Source organism: Archocentrus centrarchus, chromosome 23 (genome assembly GCF_007364275.1).
Source record: "Archocentrus centrarchus isolate MPI-CPG fArcCen1 chromosome 23, fArcCen1, whole genome shotgun sequence".
NCBI lineage: Eukaryota > Metazoa > Chordata > Actinopteri > Cichliformes > Cichlidae > Archocentrus > Archocentrus centrarchus.
This window is the reverse complement of record NC_044368.1, coordinates 7,246,009-7,261,690: the sequence shown is the minus strand read 5'-3', so window position 1 is coordinate 7,261,690 and position 15,682 is coordinate 7,246,009. Positions and strand designations below refer to the sequence as shown.

The 15,682-nt window shown below is 41.7% G+C and overlaps 1 protein-coding gene across 1 annotated transcript in view; it reads left to right on the top strand.

The window, feature by feature from the left end:
* Positions 1–15,682, top strand: part of ppfia2 (PTPRF interacting protein alpha 2) — a 143,105-nt gene that overhangs the window by 108,053 nt on the left and 19,370 nt on the right. The window contains exons 7-19 of the mRNA XM_030719736.1: positions 1,604–1,750; positions 4,538–4,672; positions 5,337–5,420; positions 6,801–6,932; positions 7,046–7,108; positions 7,496–7,587; positions 9,197–9,329; positions 9,744–9,961; positions 10,914–11,154; positions 12,618–12,647; positions 12,811–12,941; positions 13,496–13,677; positions 14,360–14,450. Coding sequence (XP_030575596.1) covers positions 1,604–1,750; positions 4,538–4,672; positions 5,337–5,420; positions 6,801–6,932; positions 7,046–7,108; positions 7,496–7,587; positions 9,197–9,329; positions 9,744–9,961; positions 10,914–11,154; positions 12,618–12,647; positions 12,811–12,941; positions 13,496–13,677; positions 14,360–14,450 — 1,679 coding nt within the window. The remainder of the gene's footprint in view (positions 1–1,603; positions 1,751–4,537; positions 4,673–5,336; positions 5,421–6,800; positions 6,933–7,045; positions 7,109–7,495; positions 7,588–9,196; positions 9,330–9,743; positions 9,962–10,913; positions 11,155–12,617; positions 12,648–12,810; positions 12,942–13,495; positions 13,678–14,359; positions 14,451–15,682) is intronic.

Sequence of the window (15,682 nt, the reverse complement as noted above, 5' to 3'; positions counted from 1 at the left end):
TTTAACTGCATCAGGGTGGGCTTTTGGTGCGTAAAGCACAAAAAACCAGTCATTTTCAAGCAAATTTAATCGAGAAATAAGAGTGTTGTGTCAGAAACTGGCAGTTAAGAGCCCAATCATAATCCCATTTAATATATGTCTGTGCGAGGTTAATATCAGTGAAGTGGGCTGGAAATGAACATAAGCTGATGCCCCTTGTAGCCCTAGGCTGAAATTACTATTGATTGCTAACAATGTAGGCAGAGGCAGTTATCGTGGGCTGACAAACATGGCCTTATCAGGCCAACCGTGTTTTATTACCCTGCACTGCCTCCTCTTGCAGCAGCAGTTTATTTAGTGTTCTAAAAATAACTATTATTATTTGTATGGTTTTGAAACAATGGGTGTTACCACGAGTTTGTGTCTGAAGCAATTCTCTATGGAGGAAATTAAGTCTGAGAAATTCTGTGGTATTGTCGCCTTTGTTGGTGGCAGCATTCTGAGAAAGAAGATCATAGCTGCGTGTTTGTACTTTCTGAAGCTTTATTTGTGTTTAACTTGCCTTTTTTTTATTTACTGCAGCGATAAAAGTTTGATTTGGGGGAATTTGCAGCTCTGCTTTGTGTTCGCATTCCAGTTTCAAAAATGGTGTGAGGATCTCTATTTCACTTCGTTTTTATTTATATAGCACAAATTTACAATAACAGTCACCTCAAGGTGTTTTATATTGTAAGGTAAAGACCCCTCAGTATCCATCCATCCATCCATTGTCAGCTGCTTATCTGGGTCTGGGTCACAGGGCCAGGAGTGTAAGCAGAGACACCAAGATGCCTTTACTGAGGTTCTGTGGTGTTTCCAATGTAATTTCTCCAGCATGTCTTGGGTCTGGACTGGGCCCTCCTCCTGGTAGGACGCGCTCAAAACACATCACATAGGAGGTGCCCAGGAGGCGCCCTGGTCAGATCCTAAACCACCTCATCTGTCTCCTTTCGCACTTAGCACTCAGCTCTCTCTCCCCCACGAAACACTTGTACAGCGTTTGCAGGTCTCCGGTCTGTCTGTCAGTCCCTGTAACAACACCTCTCCAACCCAGAATGGGCACGCCACTTTTTTCTGACTGAAAACAGTGGCCTCAGACTTGGAGGTGCTAATTCTCATTACCCCACAATTTTAGAAAGGAAAACCCCAACAATTATGCAATCCTCTATTGTCATTTCAGTTTTAGCAAACACGATCATTACATTACGGTTTTAGTGGATAAATGAAACGTATGTCAAATCAAACTTCCGGATGCATCTGGTGTGTCGACTCCTTTGGAAACAAGGGAGCAGCCGGAAGTACCTATGTGATCACTACAGAAGTTTTTCACTTATAATAGGTGACGGCCTTGTGCTCAGAATTTGGTGAACACTATTTTGAGAACCTTTTGTGCACTCTAATAGACATTTCTTAATTGATTGCTAGTAATATTTGATTATGATTATTTAGTAGTACAGATCAAGCCGGGGCAGATACTAAATTATAAATTTCATGTTTGCAAAGCAGCAGGAGGAGAAATTGCGCAATAAGTTATTGTTTTATTGCAATATACTCATACTGGTCTGACTTTTTTGTCTGCATGCAGGCCATGTGTCAGAAAGAAGACATGGAGGAACGGATCGTCACGCTGGAGAAACGCTACCTGAGTGCCCAGCGAGAAGCCACCTCTGTGCATGACATCAATGACAAGCTGGAGAACGAGTTAGCCAATAAGGAGGCATTCCTCAGACAGGTCTGTAAAGTTCAACAAGGGTTTGTGTGATCCATATGACTGGAAATTAATCAGCTCTCTGAGATTACGATTTTGCTCCAAAACTGTGTTCTTTGAGTCGTGGGTCCAGATGGCAGCTGCAGTTTCATTGCTGTATCATCAGTCATATTTCTCTAACTGGATTCAGAAGAGAATTAACCACCAATCCTTGTGTAAGATGGTTCCTGTCAGTTAACGGGGCCCTTTGAGCAGTTCCACAGTGGTTTGGCAATGAGAAAACCTCTTGACATTGTGTCAGATAATGTCAGAGGAAATTATTACTGGGGAACAAATTTCACTTAAATGTCCAACGACTTTGAGCAGATGCACGTGGCTCTCACATGTCTTCTTCATAAGTGACATAATGCTGCACAGTACGCTCAAATGATAAAGTACAGATTTACTCTCCTTTCGATTATTCTCAGTGATTCATTGCAGCCAATTAGAGAAATTGCCTGGCCATAGAAGATCTAGTGACATTTTTATGAGTAAGCGCTTAAGCACCAGCTGAGCTTTGGAAGGATAGAAGAATTTCTAATGGGAGTAGAAGTGATTAGAGTGACACCACGAGGTACACAGTCCCTGTTTGGGTTTATTGTGTGGAAAGTAATTTAGACACTAAGAAATTTCAGTTATAAATCACCAACTTTTCTTTTTAGTGCAACCTTCACTTTTGACTTGTGCACCACAACTACAGTGACTATTGAACTACACTGCTTTAGAAAACAATACATTGGGAAATCTGCTAGACTGGTTTCTCTGGGGGTATTTTTGCAGTAGCTAGGCAGATTAGCTGACCTAAGGCCTCAATTGCACAGGCCATAGAGACCAGTTAGTCACCATCTGGCAACCACTAATCGCAAGGGGAAAAATGTATATTTGATAACTACCACCTACCTAAGCATTCTTGCAGACCATGTACACCCTTTCATGGAGATGGAATTCCCTGATGGCTGTGGCCTCTTTCAGCAGGATAATGCACCATGCAGCAAAGCAAAAATGGTTCAGAAATAGTTTAAGGAGCTTTAAGGTGTTGACTTTACCTCAAAATTTTCCAGATCTCAATCCAGTCCTAGCATCTGTGGGATGTGCTGGACAAACAAGTCCAATCCATGGAGGCCCCACCTCCCAACTTATAGGACTTAAAGGACCTGTTTCTATCATCTTGGTGCAGATACCACAGCACACCTTCAGGGGTCCAGTGGAGTCCGTGCCTCGGTGGGTCAGGGCTGTTTTGGCAGCTAAAAGATGGACCACTCGTGTTTACAGCCATGCTAACCAGTTTAATTGAGGTTCCACAGGACAGTTTTCTTATTCATTTTTTTTTTTTTTTTAATCGAACTTACAGGAAGCAACTGGAGATGGGTTTAAAAAAAAAAAAACCCTGCAGGTTTGAGACCCCTGATAGTGGTTCTTGAGGGCTTTGAGGATTCATCTTATGAAAAGGGCTGGGAGCCTCTTCCCTGAATAACCCCTAAAGCTTTTAGAATGAGCTCCAGGTACCATACATACTGTAAACACACTTCTTTAGTGGCTATGTGTACAAAGTTTCATTTGCTGTTGTACCAGCAGCTGAATGCTAGGCTCTGGCTGCTGATGTCTAAAATGTGACTTGGTATAAAGATATGAAGGGATGAGAAGAAATGGCAAGCAAAATGGCAAAAAGGATGGGTGGGAGGGCATCTTGGGAGGATATCATAAACAAAAACAAACTGTCATGCTTCCCCTGTGTCATCTCAAACACGTGGGATGGCGATATGGGTTGAGGCAGAAAATATCACTGACACACACGCAACACAAAGTATACTTGGCCTGCTATAGTCTAATTATTGCACACTGAGCTGCCAGGCCCGAAGCTTCGGGGACCGGAGCATCTGTCGCCAATGGCAAAAGCTGCCAAGCCATCCCTTAAAAAAGTCTTAAAACTGATCAGAGCCCTGAGCTACGCAGGGAGAAAATTCTTACTGTCCAACGGGGAAATAAGTCACTTGTTTACAGTTTCATTTAATGTTAGGTTTGAGTTTAATGTTTATGATGGCAACTACCAACTGAATGCCTAATCAAGGCAATTATAGGTATCAGCTGTCTATAAGTTGCCACTGTCACTCTTGGCAAGTGCAGACTCTGACTCTGCTATTTTGAAGAAGAGTTGAGGCATGCTGCCAGAGCCTTTGGTAGTCAGTCCCCTCGTGAAAGACAAACGTTTGTGATTCTATTTTCTAACAGGCGATGATGCTCTGCTGACATTAAAAGGAAAAGAAGGAAGAGAATCACATTAGTAGACTTCATTTTTGTTATATTTTATTCACAAGGACAGCGTGGGAGCACAATGGAAACACATAATCTGCTCGTGCTTTAATTTGTTGTTGCTTGTGTTTGTTGTTATTGGAAGCACAACACTTCCCCTATGTTAACCTGCTACTGTTGATATATTTTGGGCGATGCACGGTCCAGGCATTGGAAGGTAATTCATTAATTAAATCTGTTCTGCAATAATTGATCATCCTTTCTTTCAGCATTAAGCTCCCTGCAAATATTTCACGTACAAAAATACATTTGTTTCAAGGGAATAAGCTGAAATTGAGATCTAACCTAAGTGGAGATCTTTGGAGGGTTTTGAGTATTTAGCTTTATTTTACCCATAGCATACATATAATTTTTGTTTATTTTTGGCTGCAATCCCTCCACGAGATCTGCAGGAAGTCAGAGGTAAAATCTCATGATTAAGGACCAGCTAATGTCTTTGCTGTCTGTGCTGTTTGAGTGCAGATGGAGGAGAAGAACAGGCAGCTACAAGAGAGATTGGAGCTTGCAGAGCAGAAGCTCCAGCAAACTATGAGGAAGGCTGAGACACTCCCGGAGGTAGAGGCCGAACTGGCCCAGAGGATAGCAGCTCTCACCAAGGTAAGAACACGTGTGTACATACATTATACACTGTTGACATATTCCCACAGATGCCCTCGTCTCTTGATTTTTCTGTACATTTGTGTAAGTGTGCACATGGTGTCATGACGTTTCAACATGTCCCTCTCCTCTTCCTCGGCCACATAGTCTGACTCCAGCTCCTCTTCCTCCCCCGATGATTATCACTTTGTAATGGAAGCTAAACTCCAAGACATGAACTCCATTCTTAGGAAGGTAGTCCCACAGGGCATCACAGCTATTGCCAACTCCTGTAGAGAACAGATATCATTCATTTATCTTATTAATGTTTTGTGGCGGGCGTGTTTACTGGGATTCTGCTCTGGCTGTTCTACCACCACGGGACAGCTGCATGGCACTTCTGGCTGGAGCTCATACTTGGCAGTGCTGGAGCAGCTCTCTTCCTCTTTCATTCTGTCCTTTGGTGGCCGTGTTCTCCATCTTTCTCCTTGTCACTGTTTGTTTCAATCAGCTGTCTTTCCAGTTCCGCTTTAAAACATAGATATCCATCTTTGAGTTTGGGGTAGAAGCTTTGGCTTGTGTTGTCGCCACCACTTTTCTTTGTTAGCCCTTAGGCTGTCAAGCACACAGATCATCGTGGCCTTTTTTTTTTTTTTGTCCTGTCTGTGCTGTGATCCAACTGTAGGCGGAAGAGCGTCATGGGAGCATTGAGGAGCGAATGAGGCACTTGGAATGCCAGCTGGAGGAGAAGAACCAGGAGCTGCTGAGGGTGAGTCACTGCGGAGGCGTTGTGCCAGGCAGCGTTAACCAGGCAGCCACTTCTGCATGAGCAAGACAGCTTGAAGCGACTGATGGCACACTGTCTCATTTATCACCAATGAAGCTTGACCAAATGAGTGCTTCACATACTCTGCTGATATGTTTTTTTTAAAAATGCTTACAAATGATGCAAATGAGTCATTTTAAAATACGTTAGTATCCTCGCGTCACACTTTGGTGCATGGTAGCCAGTTCAAGAGGGAATAGTGTTTTGTATGAAGATATTCTTTCAACCTCATGATAATTTTTTTTACTTCCTTATACAAAGCATGCAATAGTTATCAGAATAGGACAGTTACATCAGTTACATTAGCAGGTAAAACAAATTAAAATGCATTGCTTCCATCGCTGCTATTAATTTTAGATTGCTCTTTGGAAGTCCCATACTGACCACTCCACTCCACGCATGTGTCTAACTGACCCGACTTTCATCCTGAGACTCCTGGAAATCTGTTCTCTAGAGATCAAACAACAGTTTTTAGAGGAACTGTTGCACAGCGGCCAAGCCCGAAGCTGGTACATCAGGTCAGGAGACCAGAAAGGAGGATACTCGTCATTTGTGGTGACATTCATGGGTTTCTGCGTTGTGAATTTGTCCCCCAGATTAAAGCTGTCAATGCAGACTTCTGCTGTAACAGCCTGAGGCATCTGACAGAGAGCATGCGTGACCTTGTTCTTCTCCCGTGCACAGCCAAAAATTGCATTCAAAATGCAGCTGTTTGAAGATTGTGTTGGTTTATTCAGTCACCACCAGCCCCACTCACCACATTTCACTCCCTGCAATTTTTTTTTTTTTTCCATAAAATTAAGAAGATTACGTTGCTACTCAGACACAGTGGCCAGGATACAGCGCATAAGTGGTCAGAATCAGACTTCCTGAAGAGATCTAAAAAGCAGCCACACTAGAAGCGTTATAGGTCAAAACTTTTCATTTGGTTTTGGTTATTAGTAAAGGAAATCTTTAGATTTTTATGATAAAGAGTTTTATTTTTTATCTTTGTTGCGACCTTTCTAGTGATCTTTTTGAGACACAAGTCTCTATTGAAACCTGCTGCTTGGGGTTCATTTACATAATAACATAATTATTGATACACTACACTGATTGGCGTTAGTGTTGTCTTCATATACCATCCTGATTTTAAGCCAAAAATAGAAGAGCTGTAAAGGGCATGCATTATTTATTCCAGTTCACGCTGAGAAGCTCTCATCACTTCAGAAACAATTAAGACTATCATTTTACTTTCGCATGAAGACTGTGAGGTAGCCAGTGGCTTCACAGGAAACATTTTAAAGGGCTATTTTCTGTATCTGTAATATTTTACTCCTTCAGGCTCGGCAGAGAGAAAAGATGAATGAAGAGCACAATAAGCGACTCTCAGACACAGTGGACAGACTCCTCACAGAGTCCAACGAGCGACTTCAGCTCCACCTGAAAGAGAGGATGGCAGCTCTAGAAGAGAAGGTTAAAAATGGCCGACACGCCAATGGAAACCTGTCAATATCAATCAGACCCAGCGAAGGTCAGACAGCGATGGATTTTTCTCACCTCTTCCCTTTTCTTCCTTCTCCTTGCAGAATATGTTAATTCAAGATTCGGATACTTACAGAAAACAGTATGAGGAGTCAATCCAAGAAAAAGTAGGTTGCAGAGATCGAGAAATGATTACCTCCTGTTTCAAAATTCCTACATTTTACATGAGGTTAGCTTAATAATTGACTTTTGAGTACAGAAATAATGAGTTTGGTTATTGGCACTGGTTTAATTTTTTATAAACCTCCAATATTGATAAGCTCCTGCAAGGGGTAGAATAATGAGATGGCTTTCATAAGCACTACTGAAAACAGAAGAAATTATGACTGTCATTTACTCAGTCCTGTAATTGTAATCAGCTCCACATGCTTCCCACTATGTCAGTAGCATGACTAGTAGGATTGGGGGGGGGGGGGGGGGGGGGGGGGGTAGGATAATCATTTTTTGAGCATGTAATATCACAGACAATGATGTTGTGAAATTGTTTTGTCCAGTCGCAGCTGGCAGAGGAGATTGAGAAACTGAGATCAGAGCTCGACCAATTCAGATTAAGGGCAGGCTCCCTCACAGAACCCACGCTGTCACGGTAGGTCATTTTTTGAGTGTGTGTGTGTGTGTGTGTGTGTGTGTGTGTGTGTGTGTGTGTGTGTGTTAGGATTTGACGTGCAATTTGTACCACAACTCCACATGTCGATACTGCATCAATCAGTGCTGTTTACCGGAACATTAAATGCAGCCGCCATATTGGACGGCGGGGTTTTGTCACTGCCCGATTTGTTCTACACGTGTGAATTGGGCTTCTTCCTGTTCCTGTCTGTCACAATAAAAGCCTGCAACATATAGTCTGTGTGACTTCTGTGCATTCGCACAAGTAAAGGAAACTCTTGCTGTTAAAGCAACTGAATGTAAGAGAAGGACGTTGAAGCAATTTACAACAGATTTCCAGGATCAAAATTGATGTTATTTATTTTATTTTTATGTTTAATATATGGCACTAATTAAATTATTTTGTGGGATTTTAAAACACATTTTAGTCCCTTAAATCAAAGAAAAAAAAATTAGACTAGTCGACTAGTCGAAAAGACAGAAAACCCTCAGAAAGCATTTAAAACTTAGCAGACTTTAAATGGACAGATTTAAACATTTAGCCAAACAAACATTAATCACATTCCTTATTAATCAAATCATGTTTTAAATGTTGCTGAACTCTGTGGCACTTTGTGCTGTGTATTTTTAGCTGTATGTTGGGGCTGCAGCCCTCATTAGTGGCCAGTGACATTGTAACATCTTTGAACCAGTAACTGCCATTGTACATTAATAAAATAAGAATTATACATTTAGACAACTAGTTTTTCTGTCAACCACTGGCAAAGATGGCAATGTTTAAATGTCCAGTCAACTAGTTGTGCATATCCCTAATGAGTATGTAGAAAAAGAAAATTCAGTGCAGTTCACTGGGAGCACACAGAAAGTTGCATCTGCGTGAACATTAGTCGGATCTGTGTTGGACCATTAGTTAGTATTTGGACACAGACTTATTAAGAGGTGAGAAAATGAGTCAGCAAAAAGTTTGGATGCTTGGCTGTGAAAACACTGTTTAAAGCATAAAGAAGATGTGCTCCACTAGACATGCAATAAAAAGGCCACAATGTGTGTATGTTTATGGAACAGGAAGCAAAGAGAGGCAAATAGATACACTGTCTCCAGGAGCTTTCCTGTTATTTTACCCTCCTGTGATAAAGCTACTTGCTCTGCTACACTATTGTTAGAAACGCTGGTATAATGGATCTTTTGGCATCTATTTTTGGATATTTTCTGGTTTCCATTTCATGCTGCTTGAAGTTCTAATCTTACAAAGCTGATGTGTTGACAGTGGCAGCCTTAATCTCTTCCAAAGCCAAACAATTTGCAGCCATAGAAGCATGCATAACAAGCGCTTATACTTAAAGAAGTACACTTTGCACCTCCTCACTGTGACTAATTGGTTTGCTTGAGGTATCAAAATACAAAATTTGACTGGTTTCCTGTCTGCATAACTAATCATTACTGCAAGACTTTTGTTGTGTCTTATCATTTGTAATCTGCTTTATGACCCACAGGTTCACATGTTCTTCATCTTTCATATAAAAGACATAAAAAAAACCGCATGGCATTTGTGTTTAGGTTCAGTAATGCTCATAAAAGTTGTTTCTCAGATCCCATCTGGACACATCAGCTGAGCTTCGATTCTCTTTGGGATCTCTGGCCGAAACCCAGTCAGACCACTACCGCTCAGCAAAGGTCATCCGCCGGCCAAGGAGAGGTCGAATAGGTCTGCGAGAAACCAAGGTGAGGAATGGCATCTGGTTAGTCTGCCCTCTGATTTGCTTCTATTTTTCTCTTCTTAAAACACCTTGGAGCTGCTTTAATTGTCTGTCAATGCTTGGTTTCAGCTTGAACACAGTGAGTTAAATTTAGATACTGAAGAAGCTATTTTAAGATACAGTTTGGCAAACCCAACAGGACCTGTTCCTGAGGGACCAGTGGCATTAAATGCAGCATGAAGTGCTAAAGGAGTGAAATATCTCAATATACACTCACCAGCCACTTCAATACACCTTCCTAATACTGGCTCGGACCCCCTTTTGCCCTCAGAACAAATAATAAGAAATAATCAGGAAAAATAAAATAAGCACTTCTCACTGTGTTTTCGGTTTCCCATAACAATCTTAAAATAGAGTTTCACTCTGTCTCTATGTACAGGCAAAGTCACTGGGGGAGCCTGAATGGCGCTCACAGCAGTTGGGGGTCCTGGGAGGTCACCACTTCGAGAGCGACACAGAAATGTCTGACATTGACGACGACGACAGGGAGACGTTGTTCAGCTCCATGGACCTACTGTCTCCCAGCGGTCACTCTGATGCACAAACTCTGGCCATGATGCTTCAGGAGCAGCTGGACGCAATCAACAAGGAGATCCGGTAGCTGACACACACCATAGTATAAATTTAATACTGAAGGCCGTATTCCCAGACATATTGATCTGCTTCCTCATTCTAAATCCATTTTACTGGAGACCGACTTGATCTGTTTTTTAAGCTCATGTCCTGGAAACTCCACCTTGTTTTGCCCTTGGTTGCTAAAGAAGAATTTCACCCAAAAATTATACTTTTAGAATTAAAAAGTAATGCACCCACATTGATTTAGGTTGCCTTGTGTTCATGTTAGTAACCACAGAAGCAGGATGAAAAAATACCCCAGAGACACATGAAGAAGCAGCTGCATAGCAATTCACTTTCTAGACAAAATATGTGTCTGCCGAGCTCACAGGTAAACCGCTGAAGGTACTGTAGATTACTCTTCCTGTCTGTGACCCAGACAATATTCTTGTATGCACTCAGTGTTTTGAGAAATGTGAGCTGCCTCTTGCTTGATAGTGCTGTAATTATCATGTGCATATTCATGACCCCAGGCACAACTTTACTTAGTTCTTTATTTCAAGGGCTATTAATGTGCCTTGTGGTCTTTGCTAATTTACATCACCATCAAAAGACACAGTGCTGTGTTTCTTTCAGGAAGATTTAACGCACGTCTCATTGTGTAAAGTGATCATGAATCTAAAGTGTTGAGCTCTCAGCCAATCGTAAAGTTAGATACAGAGTGTGGTTAAAGTTAATTACCTGACTTTTAGCCTTGTAACTCTTTAGTTTGTCCTTTAATTACAGTACCATACCTGATACTGTAGAGATTTAAGGGACGTAGTGTTGCGTCCCTCTGGAAATCTACCTCCAAAGACCTTAAAAGATGAGGCTAATTTTATAGCTGTGCAGCTGCTATAATGTTTGCCTTTGAAGTTGTCTAAAAAAAAAATGCACAACTTGATTAATATTGATTGCCAAACATACGTAACTTCTTCTCCCCCCCTGTTCTCAGGCTAATACAGGAAGAGAAGGAGTCAACAGAGCTGCGGGCAGAGGAGATAGAGAATCGGGTGGCCAGCGTTAGCCTTGAGGGCCTAAACCTGGCTCGAATGCACCACCACGGAGCCTCCATCACTGCCTCAGCCACCGCCTCCTCACTGGCCTCCTCTTCCCCGCCCAGCGGACACTCCACACCTAAGCTCGACCCTCGAAGCCCTGCCCGTGACATGGAGCGCATGGGGGTCATGACACTGGTACATTACTGCACCACCTGCAAGCATCTTCTATCATATTGTCTACAGACCCTGCTTCCATATTCCTCTGTTTACAAGTGATATTTGAGTGAAAGCTTCAGTAGTTTGGTTTGAATACAGACACAGTTCACTTAAATCCAATGCTGTCTTACAGAGATACTTGTTAATTAGTACTAAAGGAACATGTACTATAGTGACAAAAGTATTGGGCCACAACACTTAATCTTAGAATTCAGGTGTTTTCAGTCCCTCTGCCACTGGTGTGTAAAATCAAGCACCTAGCCACGCAGTCTGACTTTACAAACATTTGTGAATAAAAAAGAGTTCAAAAAGAGTTGAGCATAGTACTGTAATAGGATGCCACCATGGCAACAAATCAGTTTGTGACATTTCTTCTTTCCTAAATATTCCCTGATCAGCTGTAAGTGGCATTACTGCAAAGCAGAAGCATTTAGGAACAACAGCAACTCAGCCATGAAGTGGCAGACCATGTAGAGTTACAGAGCGAGGTCGCCGAGTGCTGAGGTGCATAGTGTTTAAAATAATCGCCAACGCTCTGCTGACTCAGTAACTGCAGCGTTCCAAACCTCCTCTGTCATTAAGATCAGCACAAAAACTGTGCGCTCCAAGCTTCATGGGATGGGTTTCCATGGTCAAGCAGCTCCTGTAGGAGTAAAGTGTAGGCGACCCAGTACTTTTGTTCATATGATGCACATAAAATATCAAAACTGTACCACAGACTTCCTTATCTGTCTGTTGCTACAATTAATCACACAGCAAGCCATATTATTTTTCAGATAACTGCATTAAATATGCTCCAAAAGGCACCAAAATTGAAATCATGACTCAAATTGAAGGTAAAACGTAGCAGACAGACTACATCTCTGTCAGCATCTGGATGACAGACAAAGCTGACACGCCCCTGATAAATAAGTCTTAACAGACCATAAATGGGAAAAAAACACCCAAATACAGTACCTATGAAGATTTATAGAAAGAAAAACAAAAAAAAAATTTTTTGAACCAGACTCTAAGCATGTTGTGTATTTTAATATGAAAGCCACAGGGCTGAACCTCAGCCCTGGAAGTTGCATCTTGATGTTAACATGCATAACTGGAGAATATGTTAAATTAGCATGCAGTGAACAGTCTGACAGAAACTTGCTCTTTTAACTATCATCATTTAACCCAGGTATCTAGTGGGATCTACAGTGTAAATGTCTTTACCCGAGAGCTTTTATTGATCATTCAACTGATTTGTTGACCTATCTTTCTTTATTCCCCAGTACTGATCTCTAAACAAGTGGTCTGGTATTGAGCAATGGCTCATAAGCTTCTAATGGTACATGATATTTACATGAATGAGCCAAATGTTTCATTTATCAGCAACATGCAGGAGTTATTTTTGCTTATGCTTTAACACTTGGACATTGACTTTTTTCTGTTTTTCCTCCACCTTACAGCCCAGTGATTTGAGGAAACACAGGAGAAAGGTACACACACAGCGTGGGTTTGCTCGGCAGAATTTGAATGTGATATCACTACACCATAAATCAGTGCTGTAATGGTTGCTGCAGTGACACCAAGAATAAACTGTTAACTTACTTGAGTCTGAGGTCACTTGTAATGCCCCGCCCCTTTGCCCTCGTCCCTCAGATAGCAGCAGTGGATGAGGATGGCCGCGAGGACAAGGCCACCATTAAGTGTGAGACATCTCCCCCTCCGACGCCACGCACTGTCCGAATGACACACACACTGCCAGCCTCCTCGCACAATGATGCACGAGGGTAAGTGCCTGCTGTATTTCCTGGAGGCGTTTCTTTAAAATGTTCTTGATGGACTGTTGTTTTTTTATGTTGAGTCATATTATCGCTGCCTGTTCCTTCTTTGGATGAAAATGAGATGGTATACTGCCCAATTAGTACTTGCCAATTTAGCTGCAATTTTTGCTGTGAATAATATTTCAGCACACAAGACATTATAGTACTTGGGTACTTTCTCAATATCTGGGTGATTAAAGCTAAAGTATAGGCTGCTGCAGATAAGATGAAGCTTCAATCATTTGCATAATATGCTTAAAAAGTACACTTGGGGAAAACAGCAAATATTCCCAGGACACAACACAAGAAAAAGTAAACTTTCCATTCAGAAGTTAATAACAGAACAAGTAAAGGCATTAAATACAATACACATGAGACAAAGGTTCACTAGTAACACAAATATACTTCTTTCCATAAGCTTATAATTGAAATCCATAAAGTTTGTCCTTTGATTATCTCATAAAATTGAAATGTACTGAACACTTCTTTTATGCATACTGTCTGCATGTTTCTGTCCTCAGGATTGTGGCTTCTTTAGAGGCTGAAGCTAGTGCCCTAAGTAGTGTAGCCAGCAGCCAGGACTCCCTCCACAAACAGCCAAAGAAGAAGGGCATTAAATCGTCCATCGGACGGCTATTTGGCAAGAAGGAAAAAGGCCGACTGGCACACCTAGCACACAGACAGGTCATGGTAGATCCACAAGGTGAGTGCAGCACTGGGAGGTTTTACTGTGTCATCACCTAGTGGTTTAGTGTTTTGGCTCAGTAACACTAGAGTTAAACTAGAAAGGCATGGAAATAGGAAAGGTCGTGGTTGCCTGGTAATTGCATTGATTTATTTTTTTTTTTTGCATTTGTCAGCCAATTGCAAGTAGTTGCAGTGACCAACTGGACCAACAGATTGGCAAAGGTTTGCAGATAATTGCTGTCTAATTTATAAATGCAGACAGATTGCTAACACATTGCAATCGATCTGAGTCAGTCTCACAACTTGTCTGCGATGCATCTCTTTGGAGTAGGGGACTTGACTCAACTGGTTGCCAGTTGGCTGTATTCTGGTCACATTCCTATATAAAAGCAAGGCTGTACTAAATATGAGCTAGGCCTTAACATTAACCAAATGGGTGAGATGTTTAAAAAAATGCATCCACAGTTGTTATAAAGGGGGAAACTATCCATAGATACAAACCTGGCCGTTAACATTAACATTGGAGTCTTTGGTGATTGACTCACTTTTGGAGTTAACCTCATGTGACCACTAGAGGATTGCTAGCAGTTTGCCGCTAAATTGCTGTTGTCATCTAAAAATACAAATACACTATTTATTTATTATTTCATAATATCCATTTGCAATTATATTCACTGATACCTGGTTCTTCTCCGCAGCAACTATGATGGATTCAGACATGGCAGGCCAGGACATGGGGGTGAGCAAGTTGGGAACTCAGGCCGAGAAGGACCGCAGATTGAAAAAGAAGTAAGCTTTTCTCCTACGTGCCACCCCACTGGAGCATTTTTAGGTGGATTTACAGCATTCACAGTCCCCTAATGCACACACAGCAGCATCTATTTAATATAATAATGCAGACACTTAAGTACCCTGTTAGAACAAACATTGTCTTTGGAATAATGTAACTGTGCTAAACCTTTCTTGAGAATTTACACACACTGCTACATTACAGCATATAAACCAATATGAACCTTGGCTCACAGACAATGGCTACACCCTCCTTCTCCCGGGTTTGCCTTTAACCTCTCTTCTCGCACTGTATATGCTACCATAACCACGCTGAGAGCAAAATCAATACAAAACAGAATCTCGATCAGTATCCATGAGGATAGATCAGCCTCACTGTATTCAGACACAGAGCCAAAGTCACAATATTGATCCAGGCTAAAAAGCCAATTAATCGCACAAAGGTTCTTTGTCTCTTTGGAAGCTATAGATGGCTTTCCTAATACACCACCCATAGATTACACTCTATGGGAAAAAAAAAAAAAAGGGAAACCCCTTTATACGTCGGATCTCTCAGCAGGAGTGTTTCAGAATAAATGTGTGTGTATGTGCGTGTGTGTGCATTTGCCATGCCTCAGTGCCAAATGATGAATGTCATTTGCTCGAAGTGCACATCGAGTTGTCATGACGGATAACTTTGCCTCCCATGTAGTTGGTCAATAGAGAGTATTGTTGTTCGTATGTTGACAAATGTGTTGTTTTCCTTCCACTGCACCAACTTCTTCATAGCAGTGTCCGGGATTCAGGCCACACGCCACCACCTTGCATCTTGGTGCCTCCTCCTCCTCCTCACTGCATGCCATTAAGCTGCCTGCACTATTTCCATTTCAGCATCTTGATTGATCAGTACTGCTGTGATCTCATTGTTGGTGTGTTTTTATATATTTTTTTTTTCTTCAAGAGGTAACAACAACTATCTGAATGTAACTGAGCATTTGAATGTAAGACCATGGAGTGGGAGGGGGTTGGGGTCTTGCTGTGTTGCAGTGCATTTCTCATTTCTTCTGCTGCACGAGATGTGATCAGGACTGCATTGTAGAAGATGACTTTTTTGGACTGCTCTACAGATGCTCCTGTTAAAGAATGTCCTCCATTGTGAGATGTGTGTGTGTGTGAGTGGGCGTGCACGTGTTTGTGTTTAGAGCCGTACGGTTAATTGCCTATTGACTCATTAACATGTGTGTACTTTTGTC